The sequence below is a fragment of the Oryzias melastigma genome, linkage group LG21, assembly GCF_002922805.2.
Source record: "Oryzias melastigma strain HK-1 linkage group LG21, ASM292280v2, whole genome shotgun sequence".
NCBI lineage: Eukaryota > Metazoa > Chordata > Actinopteri > Beloniformes > Adrianichthyidae > Oryzias > Oryzias melastigma.
This window is the reverse complement of record NC_050532.1, coordinates 4433505-4460851: the sequence shown is the minus strand read 5'-3', so window position 1 is coordinate 4460851 and position 27347 is coordinate 4433505. Positions and strand designations below refer to the sequence as shown.

At 38.4% G+C, this 27347-nt stretch overlaps 1 protein-coding gene across 4 annotated transcripts in view; it reads left to right on the top strand.

Annotated features, from left to right (window-relative positions):
- LOC112154773 (target of Nesh-SH3) overlaps positions 1 to 27096 on the top strand; it is a 29273-nt gene extending 2177 nt beyond the window's left edge. The window contains exons 2-21 of one of the 4 annotated variants that reach the window (XM_024285920.2): positions 6132 to 6311; positions 6390 to 6458; positions 6562 to 6694; positions 9093 to 9283; positions 10695 to 10738; positions 11071 to 11119; positions 12213 to 12278; positions 12441 to 12518; positions 14547 to 14669; positions 16999 to 17067; positions 20554 to 20616; positions 21623 to 21745; positions 21933 to 22022; positions 22104 to 22316; positions 23978 to 24083; positions 24607 to 24686; positions 25554 to 25583; positions 25656 to 25814; positions 26156 to 26278; positions 26355 to 27096. In XM_024285920.2, coding sequence (XP_024141688.1) covers positions 6132 to 6311; positions 6390 to 6458; positions 6562 to 6694; positions 9093 to 9283; positions 10695 to 10738; positions 11071 to 11119; positions 12213 to 12278; positions 12441 to 12518; positions 14547 to 14669; positions 16999 to 17067; positions 20554 to 20616; positions 21623 to 21745; positions 21933 to 22022; positions 22104 to 22316; positions 23978 to 24083; positions 24607 to 24686; positions 25554 to 25583; positions 25656 to 25814; positions 26156 to 26278; positions 26355 to 26470 — 2105 coding nt within the window. In that variant the 3' untranslated portion in view covers positions 26471 to 27096. Of the gene's footprint in view, positions 1 to 6131; positions 6312 to 6389; positions 6459 to 6561; positions 6695 to 9092; positions 9284 to 10694; positions 10739 to 11070; positions 11120 to 12212; positions 12279 to 12440; positions 12519 to 14546; positions 14730 to 16998; positions 17068 to 20553; positions 20617 to 21622; positions 21746 to 21932; positions 22023 to 22103; positions 22317 to 23977; positions 24084 to 24606; positions 24687 to 25553; positions 25584 to 25655; positions 25815 to 26155; positions 26279 to 26354 lie in introns of all 4 variants that reach the window. The other 3 variants (XM_036209743.1, XM_024285922.2, XM_024285926.2) reach the window with 3 other exon arrangements.
- The last annotated feature ends 251 nt before the right edge of the window (positions 27097 to 27347 follow it).

Genomic DNA, 27347 nt, shown 5'->3' with positions numbered 1-27347 from the left:
GTGCATTGCTACTCACTATAGGGCTATGTCCATTCCCCCCCTAATCCCTAACTCCTAAAAAACTATATAGTGCAGGACCATTTAATGCCATGGATTTTAACAGCCATTTGGACAACATGCTCACTACTGTTTATTTATTTATTTATTTATTGTTTACAGCAAATATGATGTCATTAATTTCACAAAGTGAAAACTGAACCAATACAAACATTTTACAACATTTATTTATGAATGGAGTGGATGGTTTATTTAATATATACATGTACATTCTTTTTTTTTTTTTTTGCTAAAATTGTTTAAATGCAATGCATTGAGGTCTATATTCCCCAACCTCTAGGATTTTGTAATTGTAGATTCAGACAGCACTTACAATGGTAAATGCACTATATAGTGAGTGAAGGAATTCAGACGTAGTCAATATAAATCCATCCAAGTTTTCATCATTGGAACACATAAACATCTATATAAAATATTAATATATTTCACGTTTTTGCTTCTGGTAATCTGTGATGTTAAAGTCTATTTGTCATTTAAAAAAACATAATAAGCATATGTCTAAATCTCGTAAAAACCTGAGGCACTTAAAAGGTAATTTGGTTATAGTATAAGGCTAATGCAGTTGGAACACCTGATTACTACTTTTTTAATCCAATGCTAAATCCGATGTCACCCATTTGCTGATGTTAAAACCTAACAAAATTTGAACATTTTATAAAAGCTATTTATGAATCCAATGTGTTCGGATAAAGGAAACTTAGAGGATTTACAAAAAAATAAATCAAAATACTTAAAGAAATTGCTCAAATACGATGCATTGCGATTCATATTTGCCAGTCTAGTGAGCATTGATGCTCACTGTTTTTTTGCAGAGATTTATGGGAGATTTTGTGTACTAAATTTTTGAAATTTATTCCCTAACTTAAAACGACTACCTAATCGGTACCACGCAGGCACAAAGCCTTACAGAACAAAGTATCTCTTGAGATGCTAACAATAATAGGTACCACTTAAAATGTTGAAATTAATGGAAACGTTTACTTTAATATTGACAAAAACGAGAAGAAAAAGTTGTTTCATTTACAGGCAGGTTTCTCCTCAGTGTTTGAAGATCCCGTCACTTACCTACACTTTATTATTAACTCAGTTAACAGATACATTAGAAGGGTTCATTTGGCTGGGACATCTCCACTCATTTCTCCTCTTTTCCTGTTAGTAACTAATAAAAGATAAAACAATCAAATAGACAGAATGACTCCTAAGTTTTTTGCTTTCATATTATCACTCATTATATTGAGATTTTTGATTTTCTATAGTGACAACAATATACGATTATGTAGTGTTACATTTAGGCGCCATTCTTCCTATTTTACAGCACTGTAATTCAGTTGTGGAAAGATCTCAGAGGAAAGCATACATTTGAGTGAACACGAAGGTATTTATTGTTTAAATGGCACGGACAGTCGTAAAGAATGCAAGACTGTCAGGAATGCTACAGGAAGCTAATCCAATTCAAATTTCTGAACTGCTGCAATGTTGGCGACAGGAGGAAGAGATGAAAGATTCACGCATGTATGGTATCCATTCAGTTTCTGGTATGGAATGCAATGCACACCAATTTTTTGCAGAGACTTATGGGAAATTTCCAGCGCACTGGATTATGACACCCAAACAAAATGACAAAAAGTCCAATATAATGAACTAAGTAGTTTGTAGAGAGGGAATTTGGACAAAGGCCTAAAGGGGCCATACCATGCTTTTCTTAAGTCTTTCAGAGTAAACTATATCCATATATATGATCATATATTACCTTTGGAACACTAAAAAAACAAATAAGCTATTTTCATACCCAGAAGTAAAACGACTCGATCTATGAGGCTCCGCCTTTCGCGCCTTGAGTTTGCCGGCCATTTCAAGATATCATCCAAGAGTCGTTCTCCTCAGCGTGTCACCAACAAAAAAGACATACATTTTAAAAAAATATTCATGTATATACTGTGTCTCTTGGGCGTTTATCCCCAAAATTTGGCACAGATGAAATGGTGACGGCTAATGGGCTTATTTTGCGGGAAAATTTGGTCAAATAAATTTAGACAACACCAGATGAACATTTCAGGATTTACTGAAATGATGAGAACATTGTTCTGCTTAGCACTGGATGTCTTTGAAGCATCATAAATCTCCATATCAAAGATGGAGTCACGCGCAACTTTCCGTCTACGCTCAATAATCCATGTTCAAACCAATTCTAAATCGTTGCTCGCGACCAGGAAATAGTCTGCTCCCTTTCTCCTTACCAATATTCCCGTCTGCTTGAGCCATTCTCAGATACGTTTGGGATCCATTCCAACATGTCGTGAAGTTTCCTCACCAGAATGTTCTTTGAAGTGTGCCACCGCACGAAGTTTGAACGCTAAATCGAAGTGTTACTTGGCCATCGCTAAACTGGCCCACAACAGACAGCCGTCATCTGCATCACAGAGAAAATGTTTGTGTTAGCCTGGGGGCGGAGCAGACCCTTACTGGAGGGGGCGGTTCTTAATTTGTGACATCAGCTTGTGAGGACTCGCTCGTTTTTGTGGGTATGGGAGAGGCTGCTGTTGGTTTTTAGAGGATTACTCAGAAATGCATGAATGGATCAAAATGCCGCTTTGGGGTTCTTTAGAGTGAGGAATGATCAATATAATACACCTAAAAACCCAAAAAGTAGGTTTTTCATGGTGTGGTCCCTTTAAAATAGCGAACCATGGTTATTCCCTTACTCTAGTCTAGTCTATTAGACTATTTCTTTTGTTTGTTAAACCCTTTTTTTGTATTTGTGCATAAGCATGCAGGAACTAGGCACATATTGTGAGAGGAGCAACACAAGCAGATTCAGTCTTCTAACGTACCATCAACTTTTTTATTCATCTCTGATGTTGGCAGAAGACTTTTAATGGTCTTTTGCACTTCATTGCTTTAAATGATCACTTTTCTATTAAGCAGTGCCACACATCTGTCTCTGTTTTCACAGTGAGGGAGGCCAAGACTTTTTTTTGTGCTCAGGATAGAAAGAACCAAGGCCAGAATGTCAGCCATCAAAACGTTTGAACCACTGCGAGTTTTTTCAACTCAGAATAAGAATCTGAGCGCTATATTAAGTAGGAAAATGGTTTCAGTATACACACCTTAGTTCAACCCCCTTTATGACTTCATGACAGTCAAAATCTTTCACTGTGGACCACACTCGGTTCTTAAGACTGGTTTTGGAAAAGATGAATTTGATGATTTTTTGTCTTTTGGAGCCTCATATTCCTGATGACGACTGAGGGTAGCTCCATGACAGAATCCAAAGGAAGAATCCTGCCTGCTGATGTTTCTTCTTTCCAGCCGGATGAACTACATTCTCCTGGACCAGAACGGCATGTCAGGGCGACTACAACGGGGTCTGTTAAAATAAAGGAGACGTTTCTTGCCAATTTGGCAACTTTACTGGCTGACTCCAGGGGCCGGATGAGCGATGCTTGCACACGTGTTTCTCTAGACAAGCTGCTTTGTGATGTGGAAATGTGTGCACCTCATGAATTCTTCAGAGCACACGTGCACATGTTTTTGTGCAGTTAAAACCTTACATGGTATCTAAAAATTCAGAATTTAGGTTTAAAAATTAGCTAGCAGCTAACATCTCCTCCTATTGCTTTTTTGAAGATAATAGCTACATGCACGGATTAAGGTTTTTGGCATACATTAGACGGATCTTTTTCTCTGTATATTGAAAATTTTTAATTATAGATGGTTAAATATAGTAATTTGTTATAAGTTTAATTGCTTCTTTATTTGTTTATATTTTCTACATTCAGGTATGACGATTACACAAAAACTAAAGCTCAGAGCAGCGTTGTATGGCCTGGAGGTGTTACTTGCCCGCCACCCTGGTCAGACCTGCATTTGGCAAATGGCGCCTTTTTGTGATGGTTTTATCTCCATAGCAACCATTTTATTTTTTGGTTGCCTGATGATGACAAACAGGTCTCTGTAATTTTTAGAAGAATTGGTAAAAGTAAACTTTTGGATTTCCTTAGCAACAGACGTTTTCTGTTACCCCCTAATATGTTCAATATCAAGTCCAACAGTCATATGTGGGGTGCCACTCCACCGATCCTTTTTAAGGGTCTACTCCAGGGGTGTCAAACTCAATTGCACAAAGGGCCAAAATCCAAAACACACCTTAGGTCGCGGGCCGAACAGATAGACATTTATTGAACACTCTGAAACTAAATGTTTAAAACTTTAAAACCACAACTTTTTAACATAGTTATGAGCTAGATATCTAGCATTACCTGTGATAATGCTAGTGTGAATGCTTTAAGCTGAATTTGACTGCTGAAGATGCTAGTGCTGATAGCTGAAATTGATAGCTGAAAACGCTGAAGTTGATATCCAGCTAAAATATTGGTTAAATACCAAATTAGCCTAAAAAACAACAACAAAAAAAAAGTTAGATTAGCCAAAACAGCTAGCATGTAGCCAAAAAAATAGGTAAACTTCAAAATATCCTAAAAAGCTGAAAAAAGCCTAAATTAGCCAAAACAACTAACATGTATTTGAAATATTAGCTAAACTCCAAAAATAGCCTAAATAAATCTTAGTAATAAATGCAAGATAACATCTGGCTGTTAATAAAAATAAAATGATCTGAATGGCCGGATAGAATTACTCCGAGGGCCGGATCCGGCCCCTGGGCCTTGACTTTGACACGTGGTCTACTCGGACCCTGCTTCTAGCTTTTTTGTTTATGGTCTTTCACACTGAAAGACCAAAGGCTCCTCGAGAGGTTTTACCTTTTGACAGTTTGTACAGCTCTGATCCAACACACCATGCAGTAAAACTTGAAAATGAACCCCTTTAGCATTAATGTCAACACCTTGACCTAGGGCGTGACCAGTAGTAGAAATACATTTTGGGCTGAAAAAAAAGCTTTTTGCTTAACTTAGCTGATGTGAGTCCAGACTCGGGTCTCGCCGTGAAAAAATAACTTCCTCATCCCGGACAAGCCCCCAAACTGTTGAGGAAGCCCTCTACTAACCTTCCCAGCGACGTAACAGTCAACGATAGACAACTATTCATATATTAAAATTTCACAATATTACAGTAAAAAATGTGCGAGAAGTAAAGGAACGCCACTTTTGGGAACTCGCCATGCTAACACCGTTCAAAATTTACATTTTCTAATTCCAACATTTTCTCCCAAGTAGGTTCCCAATAAGGAATAAGGAATTAGGAGGCGGTAATATTTATTTGCTATATTTATTTTATAAACTACATATCCTGGTGAAAGCTATTTTCATTCAGATGATTTAGGAAATAACAAAATAAAAGTAGTTTTTCATCCCTAAACACAAATTTGAAGATATCTAGATGTCTCCGTGTGATGCTGCATGCCAGTTACTATCCTTTTTCTTGTTTTTGATTGATTACCTGGAGTCTGGGATGCATTCCTTAAAGTTTATTGATTTATTTTGTAAATGCTGATAAAGCCCTAACAGCTGTTTAGTCATGCTTGAGCCAGATGGCAAGACTGCACATTGCTTGTCACATGGTAGGTCTAGTTTACTTGTACTTGATATAAAAAAGGTGCAACCAGATTTTTTTTTTTTTTTAATGACTTAAACACTCCGGGCCTTTCCTTCCTGAAGCCGATTCCCCTTGAGATTTCAACTGCAATATTTATGGGGGATCTAAAACAAATGCAGTTATCAGAAGAATCACATCCCTGAGAACACGTGAGAGTGTTTTTCAAATCTAGGGCTTCCCCTTTTGTCAGCGTCTGCTTTGGCATCCTGTAGTTTCTGGCAGAGCTGCTCCTGCAAAGTTCCACTGTTTTAGTTGGAGCTGAAACATGAGCTGAGGACATGTGCTGTGGAGACTAGTGCAGGTCATTATCCAGTGGGAAAAGTTCATTGTTTTAGATCACTGAGGTTAGAAGCTTTAGACTTTAACTCATTTCTGCAGCTCTGAGTTGACTGAGATGTAGTAAAGTAAACAAATTTGGCCTGTGGGGCCCCACTTTGGACACCCATGCTCCAAACATTTTCATTATCCGCAAAAATTATGAAAACTGAGTGGATTGATGCTGTCTTCTCCTGTCTGCTCAGTGCGGCGTCAGAACGTCAAAGTCCGTATCAGCGCCACAGGAGACACCATTGTGATGAAGTTTTTGCATCCCACCGCTGACACCAAACTTGAGGGATACATCCTGGGTTATGGCAGGAGCATGTTCCACAAGCAGTTCATCCAGCTGCCTGACAATGGACAGCCCTATGAGACTGAGTTTGGTACTTAATCCGAGTCATTAGTGAGCTTTCAAACTCAAGTGGAGGTTTACACTCATCTGTATGTTGGTTGGTTTGTAGACGCTGAGCCAAAGTACCTCATTGCTGTTCAGCCCATACCTGCCAATGAAGTGAAAAAGCAATGTACAGGTATAATTTTTTATGTTTCATACCAAAATAATGTAGAAAAATAGCCTTTTTGGCTTCAGACGCAAGTTGTTTTAATGTTAAAGTGAGATTCTCTGTGTTTCAGGTAAAGTACAGCTGGAGAAGCCGCTGCACTTGGTCATTGGATCTGTGACTCCAACCTCAGTTCTTCTGTCGTGGGGGATGCTGCTGAAAACCCCCTATGAGGGCAACATTATGAACGACTGTCTCGAAGATGGGTGAGCTGGGAGTTTATCTGCCAACAACTTGACTATGATGTGGAGCAGAGTTTATCCTCATGGTGGAGCCACAGATCCCTTTTATGGATGAGGGTTGAATCCTTTCATTTGTAATGCATTGACACCAGCACCTTTGGTCTTCACAAGACCTCGAGAGTTCTTTTCATTTGGAAAGTGTAAAAGCTCGTCTGAACTCTGGTGTGGACCAAGGAATTCATAGTCTCAGTTCACTTACAAGTGAACTCTGGTGCAGTTCACTTCAGTGTAAACGATCCATGGATAATCCAGATGGCAGAAGTAAAGAAAAGAGAATAAACAAAAAAAGTACAGTTTTGGCAGGATGAAAAAACCTAAACACTCTTAAATCGTGAAAATATTTTCAAATGTCTTTCAGTGAATCATATTTAGTGTGGGGATGGAGGTGTGTTCATAAGTAGGACAAGCAACACCAGCAGTTTGCTTTGTCTGATACTAAACCAAAAGAAGGTGTAAAATAAAAAAACACAAACCAAAATCATAGGACTATTCCTAGCTTACAGCCTTTCGGTAGTACTACAGCGACAGAAAAAACAAAACAAAACATTACAAAAAAGAAAATGATGTGAAAGAAAGGTTGCAATGGTGGAGCTGGAGTGCACACAGTATCAGATCAAGAAATCCCCCAATGCAAAAACACATTCAAGATCACGACAATTAAAAAAGGCAAAACAAACCAAAAGCAACATTTTAAAAATCTAAACAAAATTCCAGAAACTAAAACACAATTTTGAAAAATTTTATTTGATTTGCACTTCAGGGCCACCGTAGGTTGCAGAGCTGACTTGAGCTTAATTGATAATAAATCATTGGCAGCTTCTGTTGTATTTTTTTGTTGAGAAGTTATTTTTACTTTTTGAGGTTTTATAACTGAACTTGTAATAACACTCGAAAGGTCAACAAGAGAGGTTGTTGTCAAAGTTATCAAAAATGACCAGCAGTTGCAATGAGATGTGAAGAAACAACAGGTAGCCCGTGAAATCTTAATACCAGCTCAGTGGCCTTATGGTAGAGCGTCCGCCCTGACACTGGAAGTTCACGAGTTCCAAATCCAGGCCGAGTCACACCAGACTCTAAAAATGGGATCCAATGCCTCTCCGCTTGACATTCAGAATTAAGGGGTTAGATTGGAGAATCCCCAAGCACGGCTGTGTCTGCAGCTCACCACTCCCCCAGGAGATGGGTTAAATGCAGAGAACAAATTTCACACCTAATGGGACTTTAACTTAATATGTTGTTTGTAATCCATTTGAAACTTTCCTAACCCCATAAAACATCAAGGAAATTGACAAAATTTGATTGTTTTCTTTTGTTTTTATTAAGATATTTTCAACCCCATTGATAAAATCCACAAATTTTGTAATATTCTTTTTTTGTATCAGATTTCAATTTATGATTCGTTTGGAGTTTTTGCTCACAGCAATGTTAGTTATTTACCCACTGACTCAAATTTGATCTACACAAATATAAATATTTAACTATCAACAAATTGTTCAGTCTTTCAATATTTTTAAAAAAATGTATAAAAATAGTTGAGTTATTCTCATAATAAAGTCTTGAAGAATTAGCAAACGTTTTCCCGCCAAAAGTGTTTTTGAGATTTTATGGAGGCAGCCATTTTGAAATGAGCAGGAAAAGTCCTTCAACTGCCCCTAGTGGAATGATGATGAACTACAGGATAAAAAGTTACACAAAATGAGTTTATAAGGAAAGTTTGGATCCTGATTATGAAATAGGGGTCTCAGCATGTATCATCTGTGATACAAATGGTTATGTAGGATTAAACCTGAGATGAGGCCAAGCTAATATCAGAGAATTACAGTACCAGTACTTTAATAAATCTTCTGCAAAACTCTGCATTTTAGATTATGTGGAAGCTTTGAGATATGTTTTTAGATGGCAGGAGTTATAGGAATCCAGTCTTGAAGTAACGAATGTATAGAATACTATGTAAACATATCAGCAAATTCCCTTCAGGGTAATAATTGGGACCATAACTTTATAGCAATTTATTCTTGAGTCTTTTCTTTTCTCTGAGTCTGGCTGTTACAGTAAGTCTGGAAACAGCTGGAGGATTAGGTCACTGCGTCTGGATCAAATGCATCCACGTGTGTGTCTGCTGTGCATATACAGTCAATGACTCCCCGGAGGCTCTCAGCTTACTGTCAGAACCACCCAAACCACAAACAGGTTCAATGAAAAATCCAGCCAAAAGCAGAAAAAAAGAGATTTTAATCACTATGAAATTCTAAATGGATTAGAAAGCTTAAGTCCAGATATGTTTCACATCTGGTCATTTCAGTAAAGCCGTCACCGTCGCTTTCAGGCTTGACTTCCTTTGTTTTGCTCTGTTTGGGTTCAGGCACTATCTGGTTCGTTATCGTGAGAGGAACAGGAAGTGGAACTACCAGACGTGCCCCACCAGCGACACCGTCATTGATAACCTGAAGCCAAACACGGTCTACGAGTTTGGCGTGCAGCCCAATTCCAAGGACGGCAGCGGGGTCTGGAGCAAGTCGGTCACTCACAACGTCAGTGTGCCAAGTTTACAGGGTACGTTTGATTCTTCTGTGTGGTAGTGCCGCATCTCTTGAATCACATCAGGAGTCTGGCTTCTAGATAGTCAGACTTCCATTAGGTCATTTCTCATGTGTCGCTCTAATGGGGTAAGAACAGATGAGTCTTTGTAAAATGAGCTAATGAACAGATTTTGTCAAAAGGTTTTTTTACATCTAACCAATGGCAGAGCTAAAACATTCTGATGGAGGTTGAAGACTTTAAAAGGGTGGCAAATGAGAACAGCAAAGTTGAAGGCAATTACATTTTTTACATTGAAGGCCATTTATTCAAAATGTTTTATATTCCTTCAGTAAAAGGAATTTACTAGTACCATAGCATGGAAGAGTCCAAATTTTGGTTAAGGCCAGGGTCCTGATGTCCCGGGTGGGTTGGCAAACTAAACACAGGAGCGTAGCAAAAAAATTGAGGGGCTCCAAATTCCATTAAAAAGTACTGCTTTTGTTTTTGCAGTGCCTAAAGACGGTTGTATTGTTGATTCTTAATCTATGTCAGGGATCTGCAACCTTTAACAGTAAAAGAGCCGTTTGGGCTTGTTTTCTACTGATCAAAACTTAGTAGGAGCTGTATAGTCTTAGTTTGATACTGCTGTGCATTCATTACAATGTATTTTTAAAAAATAAATATGAATTATGTTTCTTTTTTGGCATGAATAAAAACAGAAATATAAGGAGAAACTAGAATTTTCATAAAATGTGGAATTATTTTTTTTACATTTGACAGAAGCTTATATGAATTCTTTTCAAAATAAAAGTGCCAAACTGGATCATAACAATACAGCTCTAGACAGCATAATATTATATGTGCTTTCAACTCATAAAGATCAGACTTTGTTAATTTAAAATCGGTGTATTCTGGAGGAAGCAAAGCACAAACAAGACACCAGGAATGTAAAACTTTTGCATAGTTCATCTTGGAGGTTCACCTCAGTCAAAATTTTATAAACTTAACTAATCTAAATAAAAAGAATACTATTATTTTATTTTTCTTTAGCCAGAGAGCCACTATGGAGAGGTAAAGTGGCTCCGGAGCTGCAGGTTGCAGACCTCTGATCTACGTCAATAATGATACATTACATCATTGACAAAAATGGGGGGGGGGGGTCCTTTTGCTGCAACCCCCAAGTCCCCCTGTAGCTCCGCCCCTGCAGCAAAGCAAATAATGCACTGTGAAAGCTTTCTAATGTTTTTTTGCAACAATTTATCATTGGTTATCAGAAAAACAGAGGATCTGAAAACAGAACATAAGCCGAACAAACAATAATTGACAATTCAGACACAATTCAAAAACAAAAACATCAAAAATTTTGACCAAAACTCAACTAAAAGACACAAATCCATGTTTTGTTTATTGACTTTTCAATCCTGATTTTCTCTGATGATTCCAGAAAGGGTCATCACAAGGGTCATTACAAGAACCGTCAACTCTAAGGTATGTAGTCAATCCTTCAAAACTTATTTATAAGGATTTTATTTTTTAATGTATTGTATCTTGAAAGCAGCTTACCTCATCATTTTTTAAAATAAACTACAGAATGGAAACAGAATCCGAGCAGCCAAACAAAGAGAACACTGTAGGAGTCTGAGAGACTATCCTAGAAATCGTTAGGAAATTACTGCTCATTTTCTGTCACATGACTCTGGAAACAGATGTGTCAAACATCTCTTTGAAGGAAACTTTATTTAAAGGGGGGGAGAGATTCACAGGACTGTGTTGTGATCATAATATTCACTTTTTGACCTCTTTTTGTTCGTTTTTTTCAGAAATCTTTGACGCCCAGTCCAAATTCCTTCTCATTTTCTACACAACACGGTGAGTCCCTGAATGTACACGGTTAGTTTGCCAAAAAGTCCAAAGTAGATTTTTTTGATTTTACTTACAAACTGACTTCTGTAGTCCTTCTCAGGAATAACAGTGTTTTAATTGTAAGATCTATTTTTAAATAATCTCCTTGTAGACAGTTGTTTTTCAGAATAAGTATTATTATGTCAAAAATAATTAGAATGATCATCTTTAACCAAAACGTGTTTATGCTGTTTATAGTAGACTACTTAATTAAATGTGATGTCTTTACAAGATTGTGACTCAGAGATAGTATCTAGAAAATTTAAAAACGTAAGTTTTCAGTTTTATTATATAGCTGATGTACTTAAATTGAGAGTTCTTTGGTGGAATATTTTTCCCGTAACAGTAAAATTCACAAGTTTATTCAACACTTATGATGTTTTCAGGCTTTTTATACCATGATCCTTCAGCTTAAGTCATGACATTAAGTAGACTTTCAATTTTGACTTCTTAAAAAAAATTCAAAAATCTTTATACATATTGTAAAAGTTCTAAAAATGTCTGTTCTTTATTAATCCAGGTGAATATTTCTTAGTGGGATGCCTTGAAAATATTTCTAAGTGCTAGACTCGCAAAAATAAAGTTCAAACATGTTATTGCTTTTAAACTAACATTAATGAGTCACAATGCACACAAGAAAGCTTATATGTTCAACACAAGAGATTGATTCTCTGTTATAGCATAGTCAATAAAGTCATGGAGATGAGACTGTTTGGTAACCAGAACCTCAGGTTCTGATAGAGGACTTCATCAGAACTGGATCCACAATCATGTGAAGTTTGAAATTAAAAACCAGATACATAAGGAAATATTGCACAAAAAAAAAACTTTTCACAAGGTCAAACATTAGACCAGGGGTCTGCAACCTAAGGATCCAGAAATACATGCAGCTCCTTTACCCTCAATTGTGGTTCTCTGGTTAAAGAAAAATAAAAATGTTTTTAATTTAAACACAGACACTTGATGCTTTTGCAATTTAACAAAAATCCATGTCATTTTTTCCCTGGATCCTAAAGGCACAAATGTATTTGATTTGAATGTTTTCTTTTTTCCTTCTTAGTTCTCCGAAACAGAAGCCGGAGTGGACCGCCTGTTTCTCAGAGCATAGTTCCTTATACAACTCTTGGTAAAGTCTTTCATGGCTACAAACCTCAAAACTCTGGACTTTATTTCTGCCTTTTCTCTTCTAGATTATTGTCCTAAAGAAATTATTTTTCTCCTCCACCAGCTGGACATGAAATGATAACCTTTTTCCAGGTCTACTAATGATGAACACTATGTTTCTCAGCTCCTGCCACAACTACTAAACAGGAAATTCTGCAGACCCCCGGACTCAGAGTGCCTGCGGCCAACAAACAGCTTTTCGGTAAAGAGAAAATCATGGTTGTTTTAAAAATAATATGGAAAAGAAAATTACAATTAAAAAGCTGAAATTATTTTCTAATTTTTTCTTTTTTTTGCATGAACTATCAGCATGCTGTGAGAGGTAATTGTAGCTAAAACACAAACCCAGCTGCAGTTGATGCAGGTTAGGTGTTGCTTTTTTTGGACAAAGTTTAAAGTTTTAAAAAATAAATAACTAATTTTCTTATGACTGAAGGAAGCGCTGCCATTTTTATGTCAGGTTTTATTGAACTTCAACTTATATCTACAATTGTTTTTACATTGGACACTGTCTGTGGGACAAAAATGTTGTTTTTTTAAAAGACTATGCTCCACTTAAAAATGAATTATCTTTTTTTTTAAAGTATTTTCAGTTTAAAGTTCTTTCACACAGTAAACCAGAAGACATTAGGGCTATCTCCGAAACTACTAAACTACTAAAAAACTATATAGTGCAGGACTATATTAGTGCCCTGGATTTTAAAAGCATTTCAGACTCACTACTTTTTTTTTTTCTAAACGGCGGACATGACCTCTCTGATTTCATTTTACAAGGTCTATTTATGAATTCACTGTGTTCCGATGATGAAAATGTGGATGGTTTATTAAAACTATTACATTTATAATAATTCCCCTTTTGCATGCGGGGGTTGGGGTTTGGAGACATCCGTGAATACTGAGAACCTGTCCCCGTCTCACCCCCCTAACCCTGCAGCCAAAAGTTACCAATCCATACTCGTCAAAACACTTTTGATTGTGGTTTGTAAAATATTAATAAAGAACAATGGAGCATTGCTCAACATCGTTTTTTTTTTTATTCATACACACCTTAGCCCCCACAGCACCTACTTTGGGCATTCAAACAAGCGTCTTGAGTTGTCAGAGATTTTGTGACAAACAGGATAGGTCAACTGATAAAAAAATAAATAAATAAATACACGGAAACGTGAAACCGTGAATATGCAAGGGGACACTGTAAACACATTTTTTGGGACAAAAATTGCTCAAATGCAATGTATTGTGGTCTATATTTGCTAATGTAGTAAGAATTGATGCACACTGTTTTTGCAAAGACTTCTGGGAAATTTCCAGGGCACTCAACTTTGGAATTATAGACTCAGAGAGCTCTACAAAATGGCAAACAAACTATATAGTGCACTGTATAGTGTGTAGTGAAGGAATTGGACATAGCCTAGTTCTCCACTGGGACCTGTCCAGAGAATGCTGGGAGAATTGACTGTATGTGAGAACTGGAGTGAGTGAGTGTGATGTTGCCCATACAAAATGATTTACCGGTAATTATGGTTCTGATCAAATAAGGGTAATTTGGTTGCCATTTTTTTTCGACACGGATGTTGGAACTAGATGATGTTACTAGTGATTGTCCAAGTTGGTCTACATAACATTTTTCCTGATGTCACCAATCAGGAGTGAGGTTGTTAGAAGGCCACACCCCAACCACTTGAAAGAAAGCTCAAGACAATCTGTCAATCTAAGGTTTTGAACATTTGACATTTTTTATGGAGTCATCTGATTTGTCAGTTAATAACTTGAGTAAGAACATGTTAGAAAAAGGTATCAGAGTAAGAATGTTTATTTGGACAAATATAATGACTGAATAAGTGTTAGTAGAAGTCAGTGAAAGTCTATGGGATTTTGGCTTTTTGGAGCCAGTGGGTACTTCCTGTTTTAAACGCATAGGAGGGAAGGGTCACTCAGTCCAGTTCTCAAATACAGTCAATGACTCGGAGTTACATTCATAACCCATAACATGTCCATGAATGTTTTTTCAAGTCAAATGGAACTCAGGATCCACTGTCTTTGAGCCAACAAACTCACTATCAATTGTTATGAGTCCATTTTCAGCCCTCAAACATGGCAACCTGACCTTTCATTTGTCTCACTTTTAACACATTCTAATGTCATTCCTTCACTCTATCATTTGTTCCATCCAGGTTAAGCTTTCAGGCTGCTAAGCGGACCCTTTCTGACTTCCTGTTTACTCATCTAGGTACAGGTGTCGTCAGGTCACCCATCTCTGAAGTTCCTCGTTCTCCCACTAGCTCCTCAGGTTCTACAGCAGCAAGGAACAGCACACTGCCTCTCTCCAAGACTCCTCGTCTCGCTACTCAAGGTGTCCAAAAATTCTCTTCCTCCAAGACAGCCGCCTCTTCTCAATTGTCCACACTTGGTGGTAAATCTTCCGTATTTCCCCCCTCTAGCAGCTTCCTCGAGACGTCTACAACAGACAAAGCCTTTTCTCCATTCTTTGCTGTTTCTGTCTTCCCTCTCCTCATACAGAACACACGCTCTCCCCAGTCAGACACACGTGCCTCGAGTGGATTTTACACAAACACCACGAGCTGCAGAGGCCTAGATGCAGTTAGATTTTTATATGATTTGATTTACAATCCCTCTTGTTAGCCTGTTGGGAAATCTGGCTACAGTAACTGGCCAGAACACAGAAACTTTTCAAACCAGCCATGCCAAGCCAAGAGGGTTGTGGATAACACAGCTGCCACACTCTATGACAAACACATGTATGCTTTCAAGAGAAACAGCATGAAGTCTTAACAGACAAGAAATCCATACTTTACTCAGACCACGGTTCTCTTTTTAGAAGCTGTTTCATACTTTTACATCCCTGTTCATCTCTAAGTGATGGTAAAAGGATCTTTTTCCCTTAATGAACACAAGCAGTTTTGAGGTTGCATATACTGTGATCAAAGTGAAACCTCTTCATCTGCCCTTGCCTTGCCCTTTAGGGTTCTGTGTTAAAATCTCTCACGTTCACATGTAATTACGCAAGTTTCTACGTCTGTTTTCGGGCTCTACCACTTTTGAAAGAGCATTGAATGTTGAACCCGGTCGAACTTTGACTAATCAGGGACTCGGATTTGCTAATGATGTTCGGATGACGTTCATGGAAGTGCCAAAAATTTGACAATTGATCGTGATTGAGAAATTAATAATCGCGGTTTGTGTCCGGTCGGAATAATATGACACCAAGTATTTCATTTATGGAGAATAGAGCTGTGAAAGAAAAAGCCTGGAGCAAGGTTTGCGAGATTTTCACCGTTCCAACATCAAGCCTCTTCCAACTGTAGATGGTGGACAGCTGCTAATAAACAGTTGAAGAAGAAGAAGAAGCTCCATCCAGACATGTCCAGTGTGGGCTAAATGCGCATTCAAGAATTCTTAAACACGCATCCCATCCCTAGTGTTTCCGCAGCTTCTATTCGAGTTGTCTTTCCAATGCATTCTCACTCCTAACTCGTCATACATGGACGTATGGTTAGGACACTTTATGACGTTTTGAGTGTCCCCAACTCATTGTTTCTTGACGTGCTGGCTGTTCCCATTAAATCAGGGGTCCACAACCACCGGGTAATGAACTGGTACTGGGCCACAGACAGAGAAAAAATGCATATGATAATCAGGGATCTCCAACCCCAGTACCGGAACTGTACCGGTACCCTAACCTGGTACTGGTGCCACGTCTGTTATCCTGTCAGGCACTGAGTCCCGACGGTTGGGAACCCATGATTCAATGGGAACAGCCAGCATGTCGTGGCGTGGAGGGGGCCCAAACGATACGTCCATATATGACAAGTTGAGAATGAAAATGTTATTGTCTTCTTCATGTGACACCACTGGTGTTGAGGGACAATTTGTGGACTGACAGAAAAGATTGAGGCTGTCAGCTGTTCTGCAGCAAGTGCAATCATTTCACCTCATTGTTTGTTGCAGATCCCTGAGAAGTGTTTGTGTATATCTCCAGTCCAACTTCCACATCGTTCTGCCATTACTCTTGTTTTCCCATCTACAGATGTGATGAATCCAGACTCACATTTTGGGCAATGAGCACGCTTCTTGGTTACAAAGGCAACCTTGAAACAAATCCAGCTTTTTTTCTGAAACTATCCTTTGTAGAGTAATGCAAGTAAGCAAAATCTCCATTAGTGTTTAGGAAAAATAAACTGCATCCACTGCTGGTAGGCAAAACCTTTGATAACTGTCATTCACTTGGTTCTCTTGGATTTACCAAAGAAACCATACATCACTAACCAATTTAAGTCCACGATTTGTCAAAGTTCATCCTGGTTTAACTGGCAAATGCACGTTCAACGGCCACAAGTTTTTTACGTCGAGCACAAGAACTGTTGTAAAAACTTGTTTTTGATCACAGAAGAAGCGTGCGTTTACATAGACTTTTCATTGGAAGTGTTCACTTGAACACTCATGTGATCGTAGCTTAAGACAATTCCCCAGCGTGAACGCTAAAACCATCAGTACTGCTGCATGCTGTTCTGCCTCCAGCAGCCTGACACATTCATCATAAAATGAAAACATTGCAGTAAGAATATTGGCCCAAAGTCATCATAGGTCATCTCTACAGCAGTGTAAAGTCATAACCCTCTTTATTTCTAATGTCACTCACACTGAACTTCTTCTTCCTCCAGCAGTCAATGGGATTTATCAGAGGGGCAATGCTCCCTCTAAAGCGGGGGTGCAATCTGAACCAAAACCCGGTAAAGACTGACCGAGTTCACCTCAGAACTCCCTATCTTGTCACACATGGCTGCTCTGATCTGTGCTTTTGCTGCAGTCCTCTCCCATCTGATACTTTGAGTCATCATAATTTGCATTGACTGAGACTGAAGCAGTCTTACTGCAGCTCTGGGATCCAGCGTTCTGCCTTTGTCTTGTTCAGCCTATAGCCTATACAGATCTGGAGACGGTTGGCTTGAATCAGTGCCGAGGAGTCAGTTCAGCCCAGTCTGTTACTTAATTTCCATTCCTGCAGGCAGGTTTAGTCTATTGGAATAATTAAAACCATTTCAACTACCAGTGCTGGAGCGCGTGCATTAATGCTGACGCCCAGCTGGACTCCCTTTTTTAGTTGGAGTTGTGAAGAGTGATTGTGCTTCAGTCCCATGTCACAGCTGGTGTATGTTATTGCTGGAAACTTGGACAGTTTCAGAGGTCTTCAAGGAGTCGCAAGGCTCACTGGAAGCAACTCTACAGGAAAGAAAAGGGGTTTTTTTTTTTTTGCTTTCCATTCTACACGTCCAAACTGAAAAAGACTCTTTTTTCCTCCAGAGTCTGGGCTGTGCTGGTCAAAAAGGATGTTACAATAGGTGGATGCAAACTGAAAAAATAGCATTTCAAGAAGGTTTAAGATGGAACTTTTTCATATATTTTATGCAATGCTACATTTTTTAAAATGTGACCACACATATATTTTATTTAGTTGATCATTTGCAATTCTCGTCTCCTCTGTGTGAGACTCTTTTCTTAAATAAGAACAGTAACAGAGATTATGACCAGCGGCGCCCAAACATCTGCTTTTTATTTTCTATTTTCATCTTAAATGTAATCCAATCAATCAAAGGAAAAAGTTTGTGCACCCTCTTAAAAGTCTTTGTTAAAGTCATAGTGTTGAGCAAATTCAGCAAAATGTATTTTTAAACTGCAGATGTTTAAATGAGATGAAAAAGTTTGAGCAATCCAAAAAAATTAGAAGTTAATAGCTTTCAGATTAACCCTTTAACAGCATAAACCTGTTGTAGTTTAATTAAAATGTCTGACATTGATAGAAAAACCATTTTGCTCATTTAAGGTTTACTTTTGTAAATCATTTTCTCACTTTATAAATGTCAGCCTTTCTGATATGAACTGGTTGGTTTGTTTCAGGTCACTGCTTTGCTGCATAATCCAATGTTCATCTAAGTTTAGCTCTCAAACAGATGACCCCGCCCCTCTTCAGAGTTGCCTGCTAAAGAGCCAAATTATCACACTCCCGCCGCCATGCTTAGCAATGGATTTGGGGCTTTTCTGCCTGATTGCTGGATCTAGTTTGCAGTAGATGGTGCGGAGTAATTCAGGAAAGATTTGAGTTCAGGTTGTTTTCTAGATGGAAAGCTCTTCCAGAATTGTGGTTTATTTAGAGTTGGAATCCCGTTCATGTTTTTTCGAAAGCCAAAAATCTTATTAAAAGTATTTCTTATTGCTTGTACTTCAAAATTTAAAGACCCACTCCGATGAAAATGGTGTTTTTGGAGTTTTTAACATGTTTTTGTAGCATTTTTTGACGATGAAGGACACATATCCAGAAAATTAAGATCAACATTTTATTTTTGTATATTTCTTTATTGAAAACATAAATCAAGACCAAAAAAAAAATGTCATTTGAAAAAGAGTATTTGTGACATAGAAAATGTGCTGGTTAGGACACAAGTTTTGTGCTCGGCTCCGTTCTAATCCATCCATTTTTTGACGACTCGATCCATGAACGTCTTTGTTTTTCTTGTCTGAGCAAATGCATCTGTAAAATCATTAAATTGAAACTTTTCTGTTAACATTTCTGAGCAAAGTGGCTAACATCTGCTCTTAGAAATGTCTGCACACCTGGTAAATTGCACAACTCAGTTGAAACTCAGCCTCTTAGGTCCTGTGGAAGCATTAAACCGACTCCTAAGATTGCCCTCTTTTCTTGCTGGGTTTGCTTTAGTGAAACACCTGCAGAAATGTTACATTTATGTGAAATTTGTTCACTTGGAGAGTGTCAATTTTTCCCTCTTGAATGCAGTTTGTATTTCTTTTTCTAAAATATATGGTACAAAAAACAATTGAAAACAAAAATTCCCTCATCCATACTCCGTTCTGTCCTGGCGACAACCTGAGCTGTTAATGTGCTTCTTAAAAATCCAGTATTCTTATTTTGTACGCCTGCGTCCTCCATTCCCCATGTCTTTTCGAGTGAGCACATGATTTCCATTAGCTGACAGTTACATCTTGGATTGTAGTTTCTCTGGGATCATCAGGGATCCTCGCAAACATCCTTGACATTCTCAGCAGCTTTGTCTCTGTGAGAAATGCCAGATACGCCTGATTAATGCCGAAAAGAAGCAGGTCAGCCCAGAGAAGAGGAAGCAGATCCAAGAGAAATGAGCAATGGCCTCAGAACGTCCACAAATACTGAATCTTGTCTCTTGAATGACCTTTAATTAGCCTTCAAGATAGGAGATGACAAACTGCACGGAGAGGGGAAGCCTTGCCAACAAATCTAAACTCTGAAATATGTTTCACTGAGCAACTTGGACATGAAAACATGCAGAGGAAACTTCATGTTCCATCGACTCATTTCAGATAAAGTAATGGATCACAGCTAATCAGTGAGATTGAGATGAAAATTATGTGATTTATTACTTTGTTGCTTCTAAATTAACCATTTAGTGAGGAGCAGCAATGACTGTTTCACTGAACGTCCTTAAATTCACACAAAATGGTGTTTTTACATGTTTTTGAGGCATTTTCTCATGACATGAAAGAAAATTGAGATTAAGAATTTTTATTTTTTAAATCATTATGAATTAAGATCGGATGAAAAAAATTGCGCATTTGTTACATAAAAAAAGGATGTGTGGGCCACAATAAACAAATGGATGATGGGAAAGGGGGGCGGGCTTACTACTTGCCATCAGTTCCAACCACAAGGTAGAGGTGAACTTTAATCAGCTCCTGCCGCTCTGCAGAAACTATGTCCTAGAAAATGACAGGTTTTTGTAATTTTGGCTAAAAACAGTATAATCATAATAATAAAAAAAAAACCCTGGTAACGCTTTTTAAATAATCCAAAAGATGATCGGAGTGGGACTTTAAATCAGTTTTTTTCAACATCTGAACATTCCTGTTTTTCCTCACTGATGGAATTTTTTTCAGCTTTCCACAGTCATCCTGACAAGACTCCCATCACATTTGCTTGCTTTTTTCACTAATTTCTGTCAGCAAATACCATTTTGTCTCACATTTATCCTTCTTATTTGTCATCTGCAGTCCATAGAAATATATATATTATATACATATATATATTTTCAGATTTTCTAACTTTTTTTATCATCATGCACTCCTCTTCTTTTCAGCTTTGTATCTGTGCTCCAGCGCTGGTCATTTCTAACCGTTTGGTTTATGAATTTAACCTGAAAGAACCTCTTATTTCCCGTGACTTCCTGCAGCCCTGCGTCCTTCAGTTCCCGGAAACAAGAGACCTAACCTGGTGGGGAAAGTGTCCGACCGCGGTGAGGTTAACTGCTGTGCACAAACTACTACTCCAAACTGCAGCTGTTGACAGTCAGACAGAAACTGAAAAATACAAGTTTAAGAGGTCGTTTGCAGTCCCCCACCCAAGAAAATGAAGAAAAAAAGAAGGAAAAAATGTATCACCCAACCCTAACATTTACTTGTGAAATGCCTGTCTAGCACATGTAAATATTTTAGCTTGTTAAGCTAGTAATAAAAAAAAAATGTTAATAAATGATTTACAATATTTTCTGCACTGTAGGGTGCACCTAATTTATCTTTGAGGTCCCGCTACCACATCTTAATTAGATTCAAATCCAAAATATTTTTTTTCTATTTTTTTTTTTGATTCAAAATTCCATTATTTGTAGCAAATTGTCTCAGTCCTAAAACAACAAAGCAGTCCCAGACCAGCATAGTACCACCACCATACCTAATTGTTGGTCCGTTGCTTTTATTAAATATCTTCTTACAATATTAACCAGTGCTTTATTACAAAAAAAGAATCCTTTTTATACATTTTAATCAAATTAAAGCTTATATGTGCTTTTGTTTTAAAGTTTTTTCTGGTAATCAAAATCTGCACTGCAAAAAATTCGTCTTAAAAAAGTAGAATGACCTTTGTTTCAATAAAAGTTGTCTTATTTTCTGTTTTGCGTGAAAAAAAATCTTATCAAGTAAGTTTTAGCGACATAATCTTAGTTGAAGAAAACATGGCAATGAATTCTTTTTTATTTTTTTTAGGAGATTTCAAGATTTGAGGGAAAATCCTCCAATGGTGTTTGTATTTAGACTCAGAATCTGACTTTGACCAAACAGCTGCGGTTGTGAGCAGGAACAGGAAGCAGCTGCATTAACACACCTGAGTTTGTCTTCTCTCCACACGGAAGAGCTCAGGAGATCATTTACACCAAGCACTGTTTCTTTTCTCAGCAGCCCAGAGAAGATGACAAAGTTGTATTACAGCTGTGCGTGAGTCAGAGAATAACTGATCTCTGTGTGCAGATAAACCCATGGACCTGAAACGAGGAGACAAGGAGTCCTTCCTGAAGCCCATCTCTCGGGTCAGAACCAAACCGAAGCAGGAGGAGAGGCAGCAGACGACCACAGCGGTGCCAGCAGTGAACAGTACAGTTACCAAACTTTCTAATTTTAGAAACATAAGTCAGTTCATGGAGCCTCAGAGACGTGAGGCCGGTCAGAGCAGGTGCTGGGCATGCCGGTCAGAAAAATCAGCCAGAACTGTAAAAATGAAAGAACAAAAGGAGCTGCCAGAAACAAACAGCTGTTGATTCCTCCCTGTTGTCTTCTCCAGGCAGCCACTTTGACACCAACGAAAACACCTCCATCTTCAGGCCCCTGCCTGCATCGGACGTGGACATCATGGGCAGGAAGCGATTTGTAGGTAGGACTTGTTCAGTGGCGTTCCAGCACTTTTAGAAGTCTGATCTTCAAATGAAACAAGTCTGTGGGTGATTTCCCAAAGCTCCTCATGTGATATACAAGACCGACAAGAAGCCGGATGAGCCGTGCTCCATCACCTCGTCCTTGTCCTACTTCCCTGACAACGAGGAAGGCGGTGACCAGAGCGTGTCCGGCCCCCCCAAAGCGCCACCGTCCAACCTCACGGTGATGACTGTGGAGGGATGCCCGTCCTTCGTCATTCTTGACTGGGAGAAATCTGACAATGAAACCAGAGGTACGAAAAAGTCTGTTTCTGGTTTCCCAGTAGAGGGGATAGATCAACTACTTTAATTTTAGCTTTTTTATGTGAGGTTTAAGTCAAATCAGGAGTCTTAAATGTAGGCTGTACAGCTTACGGGTGTATATGGACTGTCTGCAGGTGAAAAATTGGATCTTAGATCACTCAATGTGCCTGAAGAGCCAATATGTTCATGCAAATTTTTTCTATGGGCATGCTGCGGGCAATAGGTCATCGTGAACACTTAAAAAACATATAAGTGTAAGTAAGGTTGAAGAAATAGGTGAGATGCAGAGACGTAGCACACATTTTTAATTGCAACCATATCATTTTCTTCCTAAAATCTTGCTTGATGGCAGCAGATTTCACCTTAAATTGTCTCAGTGCACTTTTTTTTTTTTTAATGTAGTGCAAAAAAGTTGAAATCTGAACAACAGCTCCACATCATGATACCCCCCTCCATTCTTAATTTAATCTTTTGAGCTTCGATCTCATCATCAACCTAGTGGAAGGATCTGTAACTTTCAACTCTCAAAACGCCATTTGTGTCGATTTCTTACCGACCAAAACCCAACAGGAGCCACAAAGTCTTTAGAAATCAGACACCGATTCATGCTATTGTAACCATTATGTAATAATATATACTGTATATACACTAGAAGGGTTTTTGTCATAAATAAAACATAAACACACATTTTTTTAAAAATATGCAATGGCTTCTAATTTTTGACAGAGGGTCACATGACTTGTTTTCAAAATAAAAGACATCTTGTACCATAGAATCATCTCAATGCACCAAATGTAGTGCAGTGTCAACAGTGATACGTAAGACTAAATAACAATATAGTTTATTTACTGTTGTTAGTGCATCTTATAGCTGGAAATTTGTAAATCTAACAAATTCAAATGAAATCAAAGCTAATCAGGTGACCTATATTTCAGACCATAAACATTTTAAATCATGGAATTTGTTCAATAACAGACCGTCCGCCTTAAGCCTGAATTCTGCTTTCCAACCTCAAATTGATTTTCTGTGGTACACAGCGCTCCAAAATCTGTCATAGTGTTTGACTTTGGGAAACTATAAAACCGCACTGCTTACAGATTGCTGGAGCATTATGGGAATTGTAGTCAGTGATACATTCAGCTGTTTGTGAATGACTTGAATAAAGTTTGATTTTTGTCTTGTGATAGTTGCGACAATTCTAAAAATTAAAAACATTTTATTTTGCTTCAACCTGAGAGCTACAAAAGATGTGGCTCTTTGACCCCTGACCTTTAAGATTTTTAAAATACATTTGTTAAAATTCTAAAATCTATATGTAGCCATCAGTATCTTTTGCTACATTAACACTAAAATAAAGCAACTGACGTTATTTGTACTGAGAGAGTTGCTTTCTAAACATGCTACAGAGTGTCACTTTGTCCATGTCTTTTTTACTATCACACAAAATTTGTGCAGTTAAAGTTCTTTAAATGTGTGAAATATTTGTGCTGTTGAAATGCTGATGTCAATCCCACCTTTAGAAACATGTTTATAGAGAAAGACATCAATGTTTTTAATACATTTTAACCTGTTGTAAATAGTATTTTCTCACATCAAATATATTTTTTTTACAAATTTCATTGAAACATGAGATTTCTCTGTTTGGTTTCAGAGTATGAAGTCGTATCGACAACAACCGGACCAAACGGAAAGGAAGTGTCCATACTGACGACAAACCAAACCCACACGGCTGTGGAGAATCTTTCCCCAGCAACCAAGTATGCACCCCAGACATCACGGCAGAACACTTAAACCTCACACCCAGCAATGCTGTGAATCTTAATCAATGCAGATGAAGGTGAAAGCTGTTGGAAACGTTTATCCAAAATGAGGCTGGCGACTTGTGACAGTCCAGAAAACGAACCCCATCAGTTTTCACACATAAAGAAGACATGGAGCAGAAGGTGCAGAAGGTTTCTGAGGCTGTAATTAGATCCCAGCAGCTGGAGTCATGAGACTCACCACAGCCCTCTCCTGGGCCGGGTTTGCTGCGCTGGATTCTGCCAGAACATTTGAACGCAGCACGTGGAATAACAATCAACTCTGCTGTGTGCATGTGTGTGCAAAAGTAAACCCTTACACAACCGTCAAGGGCATCCAGATTCTACGTCTGCTCATTCCACAGATTAACTGAACTTCAGATAAGGATCTAATCAATGCTTTTATTTTTCTTTTTTGCAATGAATTAAGCACTTGAACGTATTCAGTTAATGTTTACACTTGCTTCTTTTGCTGTTTTAGTTATGAATTCAAAGTTACACCGAAGAATGAGCTTGGAAGTGGGCCCTCCAGTGATCCTGTCACTTTCAGCACCGAGTCAGGCAAGTTTTCCAAAACATATGATCTAATGCTGGAAGTCCTCGCTCCTAAAAAGGGGAAGGAAAGAGACGGCTCCATTGTGGGTCGATGCTGGTATAAAGTCTTGCAAACGTTAGTCAACCCATTTTTAACTTTATGCTTTCTGCATTTGTAAAAATGGGAAATAGTTGGGTAATCTCAGACTGTTGTTCACTTCAGATTATTTCAGGCCTTCGCTGAAGGCTTTGCAGGCCCTGACAGTACACAACTGGTATTTTATCCGGGCTGGGGACCAGTACAATGAGACCCAGACTTGTGCCCCCTTATGGCTACATAGGCAGTAGCGTGAAGGATCGTGCCTAAAGACACACTGGATTAACCCTTTAACACATGAGGCGTCCCTAGTGACGCTTAAAATTTTTACCATACTGTAACTTTTCAACCGTTAACACGATCAATGTAATTCCAGCAGATTCTGAAGGAGAAAAGCGACTCTCAGAATCTGCTGGAATGATGTTAATCGTGTTAATGGTTGAAAAGTTATGGTAAATCAAAGAACATAAACACTGGAGCTCCGGTGTTTAAGGGTTAAGCTCTTTGTGCCACCTGGGAATCAAACCCTGATCTCTCATGCTCCAGTCCTGCACTTAACTGAGCCATCCAGCAGATTTGGATAATCCTAGATTAAAGAAAGAAAAATAATAGTAATATGGACAATATTAATAGGATACTTGTCATTGTTTACTGATTGAAATATCAGACTAAAACAGGTAATATAAGAAAGTTTCTCACGGTAAATGCGGCTAGAACAAGGCTGGATATAGTTGATAAAAGTTAAAGTTGGATAAAGTTGAATCCTTTTGTCAATTGAAATGTTTTTATATTTGCAGCGGATCCACGTGTGAGCGAGTACGCTTCAGGTAAATGATACCTCTCATCCAAATCATTCAGCTTTGCATCTCAAACTTTGGCTAAAGGTTTTCTGCTTACAGGCAAAGATGCCATCTGGACTCAGTTTCCATTTAAGTCGGATGAATACTCTGAGTGCAATGGGAAGCAGTTTGTGAAGAGGACTTGGTACCGAAAGTTTGTTGGCATCCAGCTTTGCAACTCTTTGAGATATAAAATCTACCTGAGCAACTCGCTAACAGGTATGTACTCATCAACTGTTGGAATGTTGAAGAAATACCCGCGATACCGAAAACAGTAATGTTAATAAGAGTCAAAAAGAGAACTTACTCTGAAGAGTGGATTGATTTGTGATCAAAATCGTTCAGATATCTTACCTACACATCGAGCATGTGACGCACATTCAAGAACGCGCTAAACACCCATTTATGGACACGCGTTTAGCCCATAGTGTTCACACTGGACAAGCCGGGATGGGCTTCCTCTTCTTTTTCTTCTGTTGTCTTAAGAATTTACACACTGGAGCTAAAGCTCTGCAGTTCAAAGGATCAAAGAAAACTTCTTTTTCTTTTTTGTCCTGCAGGAAAGTTTTACAACATAGGAGACCAGACGGGGTTCGGAGAAGACCACTGTCAGTTCGTGGACTCCTTTTTGGATGGAAAGACCGGAACTCAAATGTTGGCTGACCAGCTACCAAGCAGACCAGGTCTGAGCTGTTACCCACAGACTGGTTGTCACTTTGATATGAAATGCTGATTTATTCTTTTATTTTATGATCTCAGGGTTCTTCAGAGCGCTAAGGCAAGAGCCTGTCACCTTTGGAGAGATTGGAGGAAAGTCTCGCGTGACTTACGTTGGCTGGTATGAGTGTGGCACGCCCATACCTGGGAAGTGGTAAAACCCCACCAGGCTCCACGATAAGGACTTTTTCTGCAGGCAGGAGGAAGAGAAGACGCCCAGTCGGGTCCAAAGACTGTCTTTCCTTTGTGTTACCATGGATACCATTGATGCCTCTGTCTGAACTCTCAGTTTTCCATACAGGAAGTTTCAAAGGATTATTGGGGGTTAAAAGTCAACTTTTTACTACTTTTATCAAAACATTTCTCAAAATCAGGGGGAAAAGACGGTTTTGAGTGAAGCGAAAGGCTCCGAATCCCTTCATCACAGAGATGTTACTGGGCAGCTGGCTTCCAAAAAGTTCTGTTCCAATCTTATTTATCAACGGGCCTTTTAGAGCTGTTTTTGTGTGCACTCCGATACCAAAAGACATGCAGAATTGATCTTCGGCTGGACCCAAAAGATTCTTAGCAGTTTGCACAGTACTTAGTATTAAACTTGTATTCATATGTAAATAGTGGGAAATACAGTTTGTTTGGTTGTACTCAAATGTTTGGATATGTGTCAGGTAACTTAGCGACATTGTCGATCTATTGTATATCTATTTTAAGAAAGGCAAACAATAAAGGAATTCAAATACTTTTGTATTGCATTATAGACATGTTTGAAATAAAGAACTGACTAATGCTTTGGTCGTGATCAGAGTAAATATTTCATGTTTCCAGAGAACTGTCAGGTCCTCCATAACTACAGCTGTTTGTTTTTGTCTTGCAGAGACAAATCTTTACTTTTGTCCTCTTGTGTTCGGCAGGTTTGTTCTTCTAGAGTGAATTTTTCTCTTGACATTTGCCGAAATTCATGGATTCTTTGATGTAATCACTCACACAGACAAATACAATAATGTATTCATGTTAGGATTTCAATTAAGATAGATCTAC